The 18,185-nt window shown below is 41.6% G+C and overlaps 1 protein-coding gene across 1 annotated transcript in view; it reads right to left on the bottom strand.

Annotated features, from left to right (window-relative positions):
* Nucleotides 1-18,185, bottom strand: part of LOC126365874 (carboxyl-terminal PDZ ligand of neuronal nitric oxide synthase protein) — an 856,744-nt gene that overhangs the window by 15,808 nt on the left and 822,751 nt on the right. The window contains exon 9 of the mRNA XM_050008564.1: nucleotides 15,674-15,871. Within this exon, the coding sequence (XP_049864521.1) occupies nucleotides 15,674-15,871 (198 nt within the window). The remainder of the gene's footprint in view (nucleotides 1-15,673; nucleotides 15,872-18,185) is intronic.

Below are 18,185 nucleotides of genomic sequence, written 5' to 3'. Positions count from 1 at the left end.
TCATCAGGCAGTGTATGTATTGAAATAATTCTCAGGTGCTGGATGATTTGAAAATTGTAAACATGACGTAACAAAAGAATGATTCAGACAGGTCATTAGACACAGAGCAATAGATCATATTAAAGAAGGATGGGGAATGAAATTGGCTGCATCATCTCAAGGGAATCATCCCCGTATTTGCCTTAACTGATATAGGGAAATCACGGGAAACCTGACTCTGGATGGCTGGACGCGGATTGATAAGGTCGTCCTCCCGAATGTGAGTCCATTGTGCTAACCACTGCACCACCTCACTCGATAGAAATCAAGATTTATCATCTTTAAATATACGGAGTGGTTCATAATTCCTATTACAGTTTTGTAGGGGATATATAGGGGACTTAGTAGATAAAGTTTTTATGCTGAACCTACTTCCGGTAATGTACCATTCGGATGTAAAATGAGTTTGAAGTTCGCATCACTTTTAAACCTCCCGCTTCACAGTACGCACACAAACTGAGACGATATCACATACCATTTTTGTCCGACTTCAACAACGGCTGCTAGAAAATGTTGCATTCGCAAGTAGGCTGTTGACTGTGGTGCTCCGTAGACGCACTTCAAACTCGACTTTGACGAGGACGTCCTTCGTTTAGTAGTACAGAACACTACAACGAGTACTTAAAACATCATCCGTGCCATGGGCTCTTGTAGAGCATACAGGTTAGTATTACGGTTCTGAGCACTATGGGACTTAACTGCTGAGGTCATCAGTCCCCTAGAACGTAGAACTACTTAAACCGAACTAACATAAGGACGTCACACACATCCATGCGCGAGGCAGGATTCGACTGTAGCGCCTAGAACCGCTCGGCCACACCGGCCGGCGGTTAGTCTTACCATGAAGCATTGAAAGTGATCTGATCTTCAAACTTGTTCTGAATGCAAACACTGACATGGGTTACCTATCAAAACTTTACATACTAAGTCTCCTTTAGTACCATTAGCAATCTGTAATAGGAGTTGTGAATCACCCTATTAACAGGGTGATTCGGCTGTCTCTACCTATGAATTTTATACAACTTGCAGTGATTTCAAGTGCCACATGCAGTATCTTCATATTCTCTCGTTCGCTACGTGTAAACTGTTGGTCCCACAGAAAAAAAATTAACAGGACCTTCTTGTAGGATATTTAATGTAGTTAAATTCTGTACTGGCGTACGTTTTCGCTAGAGGCCTTTGTATTCGAATTATTCAAGAAAACTGTACAAAAGTGACCTTCAACGCTCTTTTCCTATAAAACGTGAAAACTGTGGCCTCCAGAGGCAACGTATCCCAGTACGAACTACACTACATTAAATTTCCTACTAAAAGGTCCTGTCCATTTTAACTCCACGACCAATAGTTTCCATGTAGCAAGCGAGAGAATATGAAAATCTCGTGAGCGGTTTTTGAAGGCGTTGTGGGGTGCATAAAACCCATAGTTAAGGGCAATTGAATCACCCGATATAAAAACAGGATCTCTTCCGCAATAAGACAGCGACAGATGGGCTGCACCTAGAAGAGCAGCTAAAAAGGAGACACGGAACTGCTTGAACGGAGGAGATTAAGCGAATTCACTCACAAAAAATGAATGAAATCTGGGTTTCAAAGAGGGCAAAGATCACTTCCAAAAGACTTAACGTGGTACTAAATGGTCCAACGAAATAAATAAAAATAATGCAGCGCTCTTCTTAATATGCAGTAATATTCTTAGTTAAAAGCTGTAGTTGGTTTTAACACCAATTTTCTTTTTCAAGTTTTTATCGTACGGTAATAGACCTAAAATTTTTTTATTTATTAAATGAAAGCATTTCTTAAAGTTGTTATAACAGATGGAGTTCTCAAATAATGCACACTACAAGTGTTTGTTAATTTTTCACTGTCTTCCAAAATGGATACACAAGAAATAAAATGTCCGATGTACTATTTACTGTTAGTGTGTTACCTACGTTCTTATTTTATCTTTCACGTTACGATACGGCGCATATACTGAACGCTATTAGATTAACGCGTTTCTAAATTTTTAATCTTATAATCTTTTATTATTTTAAGCAGGAAAAACCTCCTTTACCCTGTAGCAATGTAGCCGGCCGCGGTGGCCGAGCGGTTCTAGGCACTTCAGTCCAGAGCCGCGCGACTGCTACGGTCGCAGGTTCGAATCCTGCCTCATCCATGGATGTGTGTGATGTCCGTAGCTTAGTTAGGTTTAAGTAGTTCTAAGTTCTAGGGGACTGATGACCTCAGATGTTATGTCCCATAGCACTCAGAGCCATTTGAACCATTTGTAGCAATGTACCAGCCAATGACTTCTGCACGGATCGTATGACTGATTATACTTTCCTTTCCACTCTACATTCTTTGTATTTTTAAATTACTTCTATGCCATACATACCACTGTTGACAAATAGGACCTTGACGCCCATTACGTGTTTTGATGTTGTTTGTGTTACCTTTAATAGTACGGTTTATATTGTGTCGCTTTTCTAATTTATATGTTGGCACTTCTGTTTTCCTTTTCCTGCTTGGACCTGAATATAATCTGTAGAGTATGTCGAAACCGGTAGTCATTAATATAAGGAACTGCGATACACACGGTGTTCCTTCACGTATTATAGCAACCCAGACCACGGTTCCCAGGACATGGCGTCAGTCATGAGCGAGTTGCTCCTGTCACTATGAGATCTCAAAATTATGTGAACACGCTTGAGACGTTTCTGGCTCAGTGGGTCCATACATTTCCAAATCATGGCAGACGGAACATTTGGTTTCAGTAGGATGGAACTATATCGTACAATACCAGACAGTACGCAGTAAGAAGTGTATAAGTGGCTCTTGTAATTTCAAGGAAAACCACTTGGCCGCCACGCTATTGAGACTGTTTGTTCTGCGACTTCTGTTCATGGGGATATCTGAGCTGTGTCAAGTACCAGACTATGCCCTGAACTGTAACTGAACTTGAGACATACATTGAAAAGGAAATGGCCAACAACTCAGGTGACACAGTGCCTCGAGTAAAGCAAATCTACAGCAGAGACTTACTGGTTGCTGGTGACAAAGTATGCAGAAGCATTTCGCCAATGTAATCTTTACAAGGTGATGCCTAATAAAGTTTCCATTTCTGTACAATATATCTGGAATCTCAAATGAAATTTTGTTAAATTCTATCACATTTTCCCGTTTTTCTGCACCAAGCTGTTAATAGGCTCTTAGGGGCACCAGTCTCTTTCTTTTTTTGTTAAAGTACTTAATGCTGAATTCATGGTGCGCTGAAACTAGTTGTTAAGAAAATAAATATTTCCAGAGAATAAAGTATATTTAGTATCACGTTAGTTACAATTCTGGAAATTAAATTATAATAACAGGTATTTTAATAGCAGGTAATCATTTTTCATTTGAAACAATTTAGAAATTGTGTCTAGTGTAGGAGCGGAGGGAACGATGCGAATTGGATTGTTTCACACTTGTGTTTCATAACCACATCTTCCCAACTCAATGTGTGGCAAAAATCACATAAAAATAAAACGAATGACAAATTCTCAAAAATCTATGGGCAACACTTCGTGGTATCAGCAAAGGAATGGATTCTGAAAATGAAACAACTGACGAAGAGAAGAAACGGAGGTAAAATGCGATCGTATAAGACACGAAAAGTACACTAGGGCGCTGGAGAAGGTCCATTATGAATGGAAAAGAATGCCTAATCTGCAACATCAGGGGAAAATTGGTGGAAAGAGATAAGGAAAATTAAGTTTTCATTAAGGCAACATATATTTATTAGACAATAGAGTAAACAGAGACCTAGAAAAGCAATTCTGGTATTTCATCTCTATTTTAAGCAAGAAGACAAACAAATTAAGATTAAGGTAAATAAATTGGTGTAGACACTAGGGGCATATATGGCGAAATGTAGGATAAACTAGAGTGGCAAGACTGGATCATCATCAACAGAAATAGAACAAGGGCAATGAAATATAGCTGAATTAAATCAGGCAATGTTGGAGGAATTAGGTACTGAAATCAGTCGATGAGTTTAGCTGCCTGGGTAGCAAAATAACTGATGATGACGGAAGTGTAGATCATATAGAATGTAGACTTTCAAAAGCAATAATAGCAGTTCGTAAAAAGAGAAATTTGTTAATATATAATATTAATTTAAATGTTAGGAAGTCGTTCTCCGAAGATATTTGTCTGGAATGTAGTCTTACACGACAGTGAAACATGGGAAATAAGCAATTCAGACAGCAAGGGAACAGAAGTTTTTGAAATATGGCGCAACAGTGCGGTGCTGAATCTTAGATGGGTAGACCGAATAACTAATGAGGATGTACTGAATCGAACTTGGGTAAACAGAAATTTATGACACAACTTGACTAAAAAAGAGGGTGAGTCGATAGGACAAGTAACGAGACATCGATGAATAGTTATTTTGGAAATGGAGGGGATTGTGGGCAGTAAAAATTGTAGATGGAGATAAAGGGATGAAAAGAGTAGGTGGGTTCAAATGGATGAAAGTTGCATTAGTAATGCCCAGATGAAGAGACTTGCCCCAGACAGACTAGTGCGGAGTGCTGCATCAAACCAATATTTGGACAAGGAACAAGAACAAGAATAACAACAGGTTAAATAAGTGTTAACTGCGATTCTGTCTCATACAGTTGCACATATGCTAATAATCTTGCTGCCATAATGATTGGAGCTTGCGAAAGACCATTTCTGAAATAATGTGTTACTTTTTCCAAAATCATTCTCAACTGTCAAGGATGTAAACAATGAGGGTATTACTATATTTCACAACAAATGATAACAATCTTTCTTATGTGATCCAGGAAGCACCATGTTTAATTTTTCTATCACTGTATATGTATATAGGACATCTAGTAGTTTGTGACTTTTACCTCTGCACGGGTGATATATATCTTCGAATTCTACAGTAACATGCAAGTTACTTATATCATTTATCAACTTTCAACATCATAAAACTTAATTTTCAACTATTTTTAAATATCATCTATGTACATGGAATGCTTGTAAGTTCAGTTACAAAAATTTGTATCAAAAATACTGGATGTAGACAAGATACTGAAATTAACACCTTGCATCTTAAGTCTTTTATCACAAAACACTCAACTTTATCTTATGATATATGTTACACGAAAACAAGAGACATTTACAGTCAATTAAATCACTTTTAAGTTCCACAGTTTGTAATTGAATGTTTTAGTTTTTGCCATGATTGTGGCCTGATTTTGTACTACAGTCATCTACACAAAATTTTACGCATGCGGTATAGCATCCATCACAAACTGATCATAACAATATTTGTCTCTTTGGTACTGAAGTGTTACTTTCCTTTGGAAATCAAGAGCTACTTCTGGATTGAAAGTCCAGTAAATTTTCCTTTGCAAAGACCTGTAACAATAGGAAAACTTGTTTGACTACCCTGATAAACAAAGCTACGATTGGCAAAAGGTGCTAAAAATTTCTATACCACATGTTCACATTTCGCTACGCTTAAAATATTTACAGAGAGAGATTCAAAAACATTTGTAGTATTGTGCTACAGAGCTCTTTTTTTGATGCAGAATACACGTTACTTACTATATCGTCGATACATTATTTACTTTTAATTAAATTTACATGTAACTAACTTTAATTAACCGCTTTGTGGTAAAGAAATATAGTAACATGGTTGTTGGAAACAGTGACTCCGCTCTTAGCCAGGCGTAATTATCACCGTTGCCTGCAAGATCATAGTCACCTGAATTACCACTTCGGTTTGCTTTAAAGGGTTCACGTGCCGCAAAACATATCCAAAAGCGGCGAGATTACATCAGCCTTATTCGCGGAGAACTCTATTTGGTTGTTGCTATAAAAAGACCAGTTACCTTTGTCGAGAATAGACCCGGCAGTGGAAGGAATAGTTGGGAGCGTGTTAAAATTAAATATATTTGGATGAGAATCAAGGTCTGCTGACGCACAACAAACCAGCGTATATCTTTCACGACAGCGGAACAACTGTTTCTGTTTGTCTCACAGCTGTCTTAGTCGAACAGATTCTTCGCTGTACGCTGACCAACACGAGAGCTCTGTTTCACAAAACTACGAATTTTACTGTTAAAAGTGTTACAAATCACTCGGGACGTTACATCTCACAACACAGTTAGAAACTACACAACTTAAAAAAAACAAACAAACGTTTTCGCAGATCTTTATTCAAAAAATAATAGAACTACAAGGCCACATGCATAAGTACAATACAGCATCAAGCTATAAGTCTAAAAACAAATAAGGAAAGAATAGCAAAAACATGGTTTTGTCAGACAGATTTAATACAAGTCACACAAACCCAAATTACAAATTCAAATTACACTACGTCAAAGAAAGAAAATAATACAGTAACAGTGCTGTGCACACAGAGCAAAACATTGCAAATCACAACAAAAAATACAACAATTTGTTACAAGAACAACATATTTCAATTTCGTGACAAACGCATTTGTGTTGGTTTAGCAACGATGAAGACAAAGGTGAAATAAATTCTTAAGCTATTTTTGTAGTAATTATACCGAATAACTTGTCTTTTGAGAGCTAAGTAGACATTTGTATTTGCTGTTTACTTTACGCTTGTTGATCAACAGATGACAGTGACCTTTAATATGTTATTTGCTCATTCACTTGATAATTCTTAGAGACGTTTAAAAATGTTTTCAGAAAACAGCAATTTGCTACACGATGACCAACTAGAAAAGCAAGTTCTGGTGCGCTGTGAACTGACGATGCGCTTTGGAGATGCTAGGTTTTATGATATTTGAAGTGCATTTGTTTGAAGTACATGTGATACGTTGTTTAAAAATTTGTGAGTGCCATATGGTTCCAAAAGGAATACGACGAATGAGAGAAACGGGTGAATATTATCCACAGTAAGCAATCGCTTTAGGTTCAAAGTGGAAAGAACAAAATTAATAATTCGTGTTTCAGTTGTAACACTGCTAGTTATTAAAGTTTCAGGAACCTGCAAGAATACATAGCACAATCGAACATTTTCTTAGTTGATGACTGTAGCAAAAGCTCACTAGAATGGAAAATCATAGCATGCACAAAAAGAATTTCGCTGCTGTGATAAAAAGCATGAGCCTGCACTGAAAGCTGCACACATGACTATCAGTGGTTAATACACATTGAGGTGACAAAAGTCACGGGATGGCTCCTGATATCTTGTCGGACCTTCCTTTTTCCCAGGTTAGTGCAGCAACTCGACGTGGAATGGACTCAAAAAGTCGTTGGAAGTCCCCTGAAGAAATACTGAACCATGCTGCCACTATAGGCTTTCATAGTTTCTAAAGTGTTGCACGGTCCAGGGCTTTGAGCACCAACTGACCTCTCGATTACATCCTATAAATGTTCGATGGGATTCATGTCAGGCTATCTGTGTCCCCAAATCATTCGCTCGAATTGTCCAGAATGTTCTTCAAACCAATCGCGAGCGACTGTGGTCCAGCGACATGGCGCATTGATATCCATAAAAAATTCATCGTTACCTGGGAACATGAATCCATGGATGGCTGCAGATGTTCTGCAGTTAGCCAAACAAAACCATTTGCAGTCAATGATAGGTTCAATTGGACCAGAGAACCACGTCGATCCCATGTGAATACAGCCTACGCCATTATGGAACCACGACCAGCTTGCAAAGCGCCTTGCTGACAGTTCCATGGCTTCGTGTAGTCTGCGCCGCACTCGAATCCTACTATCAGCTCTTAACAACTTAAATTGGTACTCATTTGACCAGGCTAGGGTGTTCCAGTCATCTAGGGTCCAACAGACTTGGTCACGAACCCAGGACACGCGCTCCAGGCTACGTCGTGCAGTAAGCAAATCCACCCGCGTCGGTCGTCTGCTACCATAGCGCATTCCCGCCAGAGATCGCCGCACTGTCCTAACGGATGCGTTCGTCATACGCCCCACACATATCTCTGCGGTTATTTCACGCAGTGCTACTTGTCTGTTAACTCTAACAACGCTCCGCTAACACCGCTGCCCTTGGTCGTTTACCGAAGGCAGTCGGCCACTGCGTTGTCCGTAGTGAGAGGTGATGCATGAACTATGATTTTCTTGGCACACTCTTTACCCTGCGGATCTCGGAATACTGAATTCCCTAACGATTTTCGAAATGGAATGTGCCATGCGTCTAGCTCCAACTACCATTCCGTATTAAATGCCTGTTAATTTCCATCCTGTGGCCATCATCAAGTCGGAAACCGTTTCACATGAATCACCTAAGTAGAAATGGATGCTCGTCCAACGCACTGTCCGTTTATACCTTGTGTAGGCGATGCTACCGTCATCTGTAGATGTGGACATCGCTATCCCATGGCTTTTGTTACCTCAGTGTGATGTGCTAAGCTGAACTACTGTGCCAAACAACAACTGAAATCCAGATACCTACCTTCTGCGGAAACTAAGCTTCCAATGACACTAACCTATTCACTCTTTTGGGATATTCCCAGCTTCGAGTTACCACACCTTTCTCTCCAGTACGTAAAATTGCTCTCTGAGAGATGCTTGTTTCACAGCATCGTGGAGGCGTAATTGATTAGCGTGATTGGTAGCGCACTGTCCGATAAAGATGTGTATCTGCATTCGAGCCAGATGTGCACACAGTTTTAAAATGTAACACATATTCTTCACAATGGATACTTCGCAAAGGCGTAACATAATTCTGTTTCAACATATTGGTCCATTTACAGTAAGTTGCTTCTAGCTCAGAACACAGCCTCGCTAAATGTTATTGCAATGCTTTGCCGGAAACAAGTGCAGAATATGTGAGTACGACTTTAAATCTTATTTTGATTTGGTTTTCTTTGGGTTCTTGGAAAAACAGTGTTATTATTAAATCAGAAAACACTTTCTCCATTTTGGCTTCGAGGTACAACTTCTTTCTTTTACACTCAGTGGGTCTCATTTACCAAACCCATGTCCTGGTGTTACTATTACAAAGATACTACTTATGTCTTATGTTGTATTATAAAACAAAGTGTACAACGTCCAAGGAAATTAAGAGTTAATACGAAATACACTCCTGGAAATGGAAAAAAGAACACATTGACACCGGTGTGTCAGACCCACCATACTTGCTCCGGACACTGCGAGAGGGCTGTACAAGCAATGATCACACGCACGGCACAGCGGACACACCAGGAACCGCGGTGTTGGCCGTCGAATGGCGCTAGCTGCGCAGCATTTGTGCACCGCCGCCGTCAGTGTCAGCCAGTTTGCCGTGGCATACGGAGCTCCATCGCAGTCTTTAACACTGGTAGCATGCCGCGACAGCGTGGACGTGAACCGTATGTGCAGTTGACGGACTTTGAGCGAGGGCGTATAGTGGGCATGCGGGAGGCCGGGTGGACGTACCGCCGAATTGCTCAACACGTGGGGCGTGAGGTCTCCACAGTACATCGATGTTGTCGCCAGTGGTCGGCGGAAGGTGCACGTGCCCGTCGACCTGGGACCGAACCGCAGCGACGTACGGATGCACGTCAAGACCGTAGGATCCTACGCAGTGCCGTAGGGGACCGCACCGCCACTTCCCAGCAAATTAGGGACACTGTTGCTCCTGGGGTATCGGCGAGGACCATTCGCAACTGTCTCCATAAAGCTGGGCTACGGTCCCGCTCACCGTTAGGCCGTCTTCCGCTCACGCCCCAACATCGTGCAGCCCGCCTCCAGTGGTGTCGCGACAGGCGTGAATCGAGGGACGAATGGAGACGTGTCGTCTTCAGCGATGAGAGTCGCTTCTGCCTTGGTGCCAATGATGGTCGTGTGCGTGTTTGGCGCCGTGCAGGTGAGCGCCACAATCAGGACTGCATACGACCGAGGCACACAGGACCAACACCCGGCATCATGGTGTGGGGAGCGATCTCCTACACTGGCCGTACACCTCTGGTGATCGTCGAGGGGACACTGAATAGTGCACGGTAAATCCAAACCGTCATCGAACCCATCGTTCTACCATTCCTAGACCGCCAAGGGAACTTGCTGTTCCAACAGGACAATGCACGTCCGCCTGTATCCCGTGCCACCCAACGTGCTCTAGAAGGTGTAAGTCAACTACCCTGGCCAGCAAGATCTCCGGATCTGTCCCCCATTGAGCATGTTTGGGACTGGATGAAGCGTCGTCTCACGCGGTCTGCACGTCCAGCACGAACGCTGGTCCAACTGAGGCGCCAGGTGGAAATGGCATGGCAAGCCGTTCCACAGGACTACATCCAGCATCTCTACGATCGTCTCCATGGGAGAATAGCAGCCTGCATTGCTGCGAAAGGTGGATATACACTGTACTAGTGCCGACATTGTGCATGCTCTGTTGCCTGTGTCTATGTGCCTGTGGTTCTGTCAGTGTGATCATGTGATGTATCTGACCCCAGGAATGTGTCAATAAAGTTTCCCCTTCCTGGGACAATGAATTCACGGTGTTCTTATTTCAATTTCCAGGAGTGTACAACATGACATTATAATATATAGCAAAGAAATTAAGTGATGATATGGAAACATGTGGTGCTGCATCAAACTTAGATTATAGATGAAATATATAGTTTCCCAGGTCACATTATTGACAATAGGTTACTTTTCCCTACATGAAAGACCTCAAGGCTGCTTCAGAAATTTAGTTCTTGCAGATGAGTTATCTGAACAAAATTTATAGTTGAATACCAGAGGCTAGCTGGGGAAGGGAGAAGGAACCTCACATAAGCTGGAAAATGCGGGAAACGGACACATCTTTGCACAGCTTTGCTTAGGAAGCGGCCACAAATATTCCATAGATTTTGATACACTGCACTCAATTTGCAGAGAATAGACACTTTCAATATTTAAAAAAGAAAAGGGAAAAACGTCTGAATACCAATGCACAACTGCTAATGACAGAAATAATCTTGACACCTTTTGTGCCAGGAATAGCACCCCGATGTTAATATGGTGCAGAGTGAAACTATATGTATAACCTGTAGTTTAACTAAGTTGTTAGTCCACCCGTGCCTCATATCATCACTTTATTTGTTGTATATTTTATGATATTGATGTATTTTGAACTACCAACTTGTTTCTTTGACAAGAACACATTCACGTAAATAACATCTTTGAAATATCAACGAGAGGAAAATGGGCTTGGTATACGAATCGTGCGATGTGTAACATAAAAATTTGTGTAGCGCAGGCTAAATAATGTTACCTTTTCTCTCTTTTCAATACCTATTATTGCATCGTTTGTTTAATTTCTGCTAATACGCTAAGCGTGCTGCATAATTTTTACGTCTTGGTCTCTGTAGAAATGCCTTTTTTATGTAAAGGATTTATATTTTCCAATCATATTAAAATAGTTTGTACATCAATTTATATTCTAGTAATCCTCTGTTATAGAACTGATTCTTAAACAATTTGCTGAAACAGTTGATTTTTACCTCTCATAGCTGAAGATATGCATGATTTCTTTGCTGGAAATGGGCTAGAAATATTTTTGAGACTAACGGAATTACGGCAGTGAGTCAATTCGAACAATAATAACAGTGAAGAACAATCTTTGTAATGACTACCATTTCAATGTTCACCACAACCACCACCACCATCACCACGACCTCCACACGAGTGACTTGCCTGAGATACAGAGTCGATAGGAAGTTAAAGAGAAAAAATGTGATTACAGATACGACACTAAATTTAATTCTATAGGATAAGGATAGTCACAATGTATGAGGCGGCCTCTATGTGGCATTTCTTGATTAAAAAAAAAGGCTGCTAGCATGTCCTGTGTCTCTTATTTTAGTCTCATGTAACGCTTAAATCAGTTATTGGTTGTTGTACTCTGGGGCCCCTGAATGCAATATGCTCCTCTAGACATAACCTAGTCGTTATAATAATGAACCCTAATTGCATGTTTCATAGTATATTGAATAATTAGTGGTGCATTAACTCAATGTTAGTTGTGCATTAACTCAGTGCTTCAGTTTGGTACCCTTGTATTGCAGGTAAAATACAACATTTCAGATATGTTCTGTAGATTGCTACCACAAATTAACAGCATTTACTAAAAATCGTTTTGAACCACAAACACTTGCGATTAATATAATTTTCAGTCTGTTTAATCGTAACATGCTATCATACGATTAGGAAATATTTTTTACCAACTCAGCTTTTGCATGTGGTTACAAAAATGCATTGTTTCGTAGGGCATTTCTGTGAGTCAAGGTTGCAACCTGTAGTGTGGCAAGATACTCGAGCTTCCATGGTGCTGATTGCAGGTGAGAAGAATTAAAAGTAATACAATGTAGGACTCTGTTAAAGTGATTTTATACGTACATGGTTTTTTTGTGCATTACAATATTATTTATAAATACGTGTTTCCAAAATGTTTTTTATTTTCCTGTTTCATTTCAACTGCGCGAGCGACGCAACATGGCGACGGCAGAATCTTCGCTGCAGTAACCATAGACATCAAGCAGGCCACTGCCACAGCTTAAGTAATGACCATACATCGCAAGGAGACCCCAGAATTCACTGCTGCACACCTTTAACCATCGTATATTTCGAAATTCCATTGTAAAAGAATTTAAGAAATCGAACGACTAACGTGTAACATGTCGAAATTCTTCACTTCTTGTTATGTTATGCTCAAATACACACGCACTGAAATTACGTCACAGGTTGTTTGACTCTTACAAGAACCGGCAAAATGGACGTGTGTAGGACAATGAAACAAGCAAATGAGCGAATAAACATTGGTCCGAAACCAACGGGTTGCGGTCATACCAATGCTACAACACTGTTAATGTTTAAGGTTACGTTTGGATGATACGAGATACATGCATGATGGCGCACCAACATGCTTTCATGCGGCTGTTCGAGAATATGAAGCACGAATCTTTGGCAACAAGTGTACCTTCGTAGTCTTCTGCAACCAATGCTAAAAATTCTTTTGAGTGTTGAAAGGCATTACTGAATAAAATACTTTAGTTATGAACTCAAAACCAACTTTTCGACAGCTTTAAAAAGATCTTCGACAGTAAGAAAGTATGTTATACGACGACGCGATACAACACCCAGAATTTTTTTTTAACCATCATAACAAGTGTATTGGGTGTTTGCACAATACCATTGCGTGCCAGGTCCTTCGACTTGAATTCGATGGATTTTTTTGTGTGGGGTATTTTAGTGTATCCCATTCCTATTTACAGCGTCGATTAATCCGGAAACGTGTTGTCTACGGTTGTCAGTGTCTTTGGAACACGCCTGGGATTTTTTAACATGTACGGTTATCGATGACGAGACGTCCTGCACCTGGATTCACATCAGTGGTGATCCCGTAAAACACTTCATTTAATGTGTCTGACGTCAAGTGGAGTTGAGATCCCCGGGGACTCTGCGATAAAGAGTTCATTAACTCAGTCGAAACACCTTTCGTCGGTAACCACTGATTTCCAGACCTATCTAAGCCCGAATTATTTGCTTGTTTCATTAACCACTACCTGCCGTTTTCGTTTGTAATATGGGAAGAGCAAAACGTTTCCGTCTGACTGCGTTGCTGCAGCGTATATCCAACGCAGCCCGACTCCGATGCGCGTATATAAACACCGACATGTAGCCAAGGAACTAGTGCGGCATTCGTGTCTTTCCAACAAGCACGCGGTCAATGCGGAAACGTGAACTACGGCGACATCATAATCAAATTCGTCCAAGTATGACCATCCTGTCATTTTTCTTTTCTTGGCTGCCGAAGGACATACACCGGTAGATATTCATCGCAGAATGACGAGTGTGTATTGGGCAGCACGTCTGACGAAAATCACCTTCCGGGAAAACTGCGACATGGGTGGTGCTGCGTCACGAAAATGCACTTCTTCATGTAGCAAATGTTGTAATGTGTAAATTACGTCAGCTCAAGAGGGAGACATTCGGGTACCTGCCCTATAGTCCCGATCTCTCATCACTCCATTAACACGCCTTCGATCCTTTACAAAAGGCCTTGAAAAGTCGACGAATCCTGTTGGGTGTGCAGCAGGCAGTTACGGACTTCTTTACTCGTCAGGACACGGGGTTTTACAAGACGCTTATCTTCAACCTGGTGGGTCGGTGTGATGACTTTCTCGATGCTCACTACGGTTTTTCCTTATTGGCAAACCGATTTTTGACTGTACGGCCTTAGAATGGAAACTTTCTCATCGCCCCTTGTATAATACGAGGGCTATTCAGAAAGTAAGATCCGACCGGTTCAGAAACTGAAGCCAATGTGAAAATCATATTTTATTTGCAACAATTAGCTAGAACTTCCAGATACTTCTCTACATAATCGCCGCTCCGACTTATTTATTATAGCGTTGTAGCAACTTTCCAATACTCTCGTCATAGAAGGCAGCCGCCTGTGCTGTCCACCAATTCTCTGCGTTGGAATACAGCTCGTTGTCTGTGTCATAGTAGCGGTTCATGTGAGCAGAGATGAAACGCAGGGGGAACCATTTACGGGCTCTATGGTGGGTGATCAAACACTTCCCATCGAAAACGCTGCAGAAGAATCTTCATTGCCCCTGCAGGGTGCGTCCGAGAATTGTCATGGAAACGCATGACGTTTGTGTCATGTGGGCTGCATGACATCAGGAAAAATATCCCACCAGGCCCTAATACGTGCCACGAGACACTAATTTCTGGGTATCCTAAAGTGCTCACTTTGAGCTCAGCGTTGAAAGAAGGGACGTCACGTTATCGACGGGAATACTGGAGACACTCCCCAACACATCTGTGGAAAGTGTCACTGGATTTTGATTGTGGTTTCCATTTCGCGCCTGATCGGACACTACTTTCCGAAAAGCCCTCATAGTCAAACATTCAGTATAATATCTGTTATAGCGATACAAACAAATTATATTGCACTGAGATCGTTTCCAGTCAATGATAACATACGAAAATGAAGCGACTTTTTCTCTTGTAATAAAATATGTCTTGATGCATTATTTGCTTGTTAAAATTATTGAAAGGAGATTTACGAATCGCTCATGAAGGACGAAGAGTATCTCTGAAAAAGTAACAAAATGTATTACCTATATATAAACAGAGTGTTTGTACGATACCTACGGCAAATGAAAAGAAACCGGATTTTCCCTCCTGTTCTTGACGACCATCGATAAAGGATACAACATTAAAGAACGCAGAAGGGCCAATTTGGCCTACACACAGATGCAGTTGTTTTTTAGATCTCAGTCGTATTAAAGCGAACTATCTGTGAAAACCAATCACGCTGTCGCGAACCGTACGCAACAGCTGAGGCGAAAATAAAGAAATCAGAGCAAAATTAAATTATTCATGACACCAGTTCTCGACAGCTCAATACGACTTTCAGTAAATTTTACAACTGAAGTGTCGAGTAACTTTTCGGATCAGTTTCCTCTAGTGAGACATTAATCACGTGTCTGTGTTGTTCCTAGCACATTATCTCTCATTTTTCGGACAATTTGAGGAGGCTGTACTGTTCGACACCAAAGGCTTGGATTGGATAGCATTGCAGCATGTTGGCAGTTAGCTTATCAAATGCTACAGCAACAACTCAGGCGGTAAGTTGTGCAAACAAGCGTGAACTGAGCATGCAGCAACGCAGCAGTAGGTGGTTTACCTGTGGCATCATTGCGACGTGCGGAGGCTGCAGCTGCTGCGGCTGCTGCTGCTGCTGCTGCTGGAACTGCTGTTGCTGTTGGTGCTGTTGGTGCTGCTGGTGGTGGTGCAGCCGCTCCTGGTCCTGCAGGGCCGCCACCAGCGCCGCTATGTGGTCCAGCAGCTCCTTGTTGTGCACCAGCAACTGATGCGTTCTCGCCTGAGGACCAGCGTATGCGCGTTAATGCATCACATTCATCTGTGCCGTAATTACTGGGGTAATTAAGTTACTTCCAATAGCATCACGCTAATGCCGTGTAGTCTTTCAATTTGGAGGGCAAGAGCATCCACACCTTCCTCCACATAATGGAATTGCAATTATAATAGTGACAAGTCCTATTAACAAAAGCAGTGTTACATTTCGTTACGCTCCAGTAATTACATCAGCTAATACAGATGAGGAACAAACAGCAGACAGACAAAATGTGAGGAATGACAGCTTTCCTTCAATGTGGACAAATGTACGATTAAAATTCGGAGTAAAAGCCTATCAGTAAAAGCCTATCAGTAAGACTCGCTGTTGACATTGGCTATCCTCGCTGAAACCCTAGAAAACTTACAGGATATACCGAATGAAATGAACAGTATTCTAGGTACGTTATACACTGGTGAGCCAAAACATTATGATCGCCTGCTTAATAGCTTGTTTCTTCGTCTTCGGAAGGAAATACATCACTGACTTCGCATATCAGGGATCCGACAATTTGTTGTGTGGGAGTATGTTGCATAAAAAGTCTACGCACAGGTCATATAATTCGTGTAAATACCGGGCCGCTGATTTTTGGATGCGGTGATAGTGCCCTATAGCGACCTAGATGGATCCCATAGAATAAACATCAGGCGAATCTCGTTGCCGAGAAATAAGCCGAGTTCACTGTAATGCTACTGAAACATGGACAGTGCTCCGAGACATGAACAATTATCCTGGTGAAAGATGACATCGCCGTCGGGGAAGACATAAAGCAAGAAGGGATGCAGGTGGTTCGCAGCTGTCGGTGTGTCTTCGATTACTACCACAGGTCCATGCAAGCGCAGGAGAATGTCTCTCATAGCATAACACTGCTCCCACCAGCCTGTGTATGCAACTTTCGATCCACCGTTCACTTCGATGACGGCGCTTGTAGAGACTATCGGCCCAGTGTAGAAAAATGTGATTCGCCCGAACAACCGACGTGTTTCCATTGATCGACGGTCGATCTCGATAGCCTCATGCCCAGTGCAATAGTAACTGACGATGTCGTTGAATCAACATATCAACACGCAAGAGCGGAGCTCCAAGTTAACTGTGTGTGATGAACAGTATGCTTCGGAACATTTGTGCAAGCACCAGCATGTTGCTCTTTCGGCAGAGACGCCACAGGTCACCAACTGTCCTACTTCACAGAGCGGACAAGCCTCCGAACCCCGTGTTCTGTAAAGAGACGTGGACGTCCAACTATTTACCGTCTAGTAATAGTTTCACTACCCTTCTACCTCTTCCCTTAGATACTAACGACAGTAGCACGTGAACATTCGACCTGCTTCGCCATTTTCGAGATACTCATTCACAGGCTTTGCCTAATAATAATCTGTCCTTTGTCAACGTCGCTTATATGAATATGTTTCTCCATTTTCGGCCCATATCTTCGCTAGGGTGATCCCTCGTCAGTGTCTGTTCCGCTTACATACTCTTGTTACCGCGTCATGTGCCAGCAACGACACACGGCGGCATCCAACGTCGCGGTGGGCAGTGGTCATAATGTTTTGGCTTACCATTGTAAGCCGAGGAAGGACGAAAGTAATGAGAAGTAGAAGAAACAATCCAGTGCAAATTTTACCATCAAATTTGGAGAACACTGAGTGAAGGAATTCTGCTGTCTTGGAAGAAACATAACGTATGATCGACATGAGAAGCAGACTAGCACAGACAAAGAGGTACGATAGGACATGTGTTAAAATCAAGGACAGACACTAGTGGTACTAGAGCTGCAAAGGGTAAGAACGCTGGAGGAACACAGAGATTGTACTACGTCCAACAAATAATTGGGGACGTCGAGTATTAAGTGCTGAAGTGTCCAATCATACCAATCAGTTCTGTGGAACAATGCTCTCTCTCCACATCCAAAAAAGTAAGATGATGCACATAAGAAAAGGAAAGAAACCACATTACCCGTTTACGCCTTCTGACGCCCGTCACATCGATTAGATATTTTGGGGTAACACGGAGCAGCAGCACGATATGAATGTTCCGCGCACAATTACGTACATCAGTAAAAGCTTAGTAATACGTCAAATAAGGCTTGCATCACTTTGTATGCTGTAAACATATTCCTCCGCCAACTCCGTTCCCATGATATGAAACATCTGGCCCTTTGAACTGTCTATCGCCAGCATACTCATTCCATTAAAAGTCGATGGTATTTACATGTGCGCATTTGTTCAGAATAAAAAATAGTAAACAATGTATGAAATTTCTGTGATACAAAGGTGACAGA

Source organism: Schistocerca gregaria, chromosome 4 (assembly GCF_023897955.1).
Source record: "Schistocerca gregaria isolate iqSchGreg1 chromosome 4, iqSchGreg1.2, whole genome shotgun sequence".
Taxonomy (NCBI): Eukaryota; Metazoa; Arthropoda; class Insecta; order Orthoptera; family Acrididae; genus Schistocerca; species Schistocerca gregaria.
The sequence above is the reverse complement of the archived record's forward strand: the minus strand, read 5'-3'. Positions and strand labels throughout refer to the sequence as shown.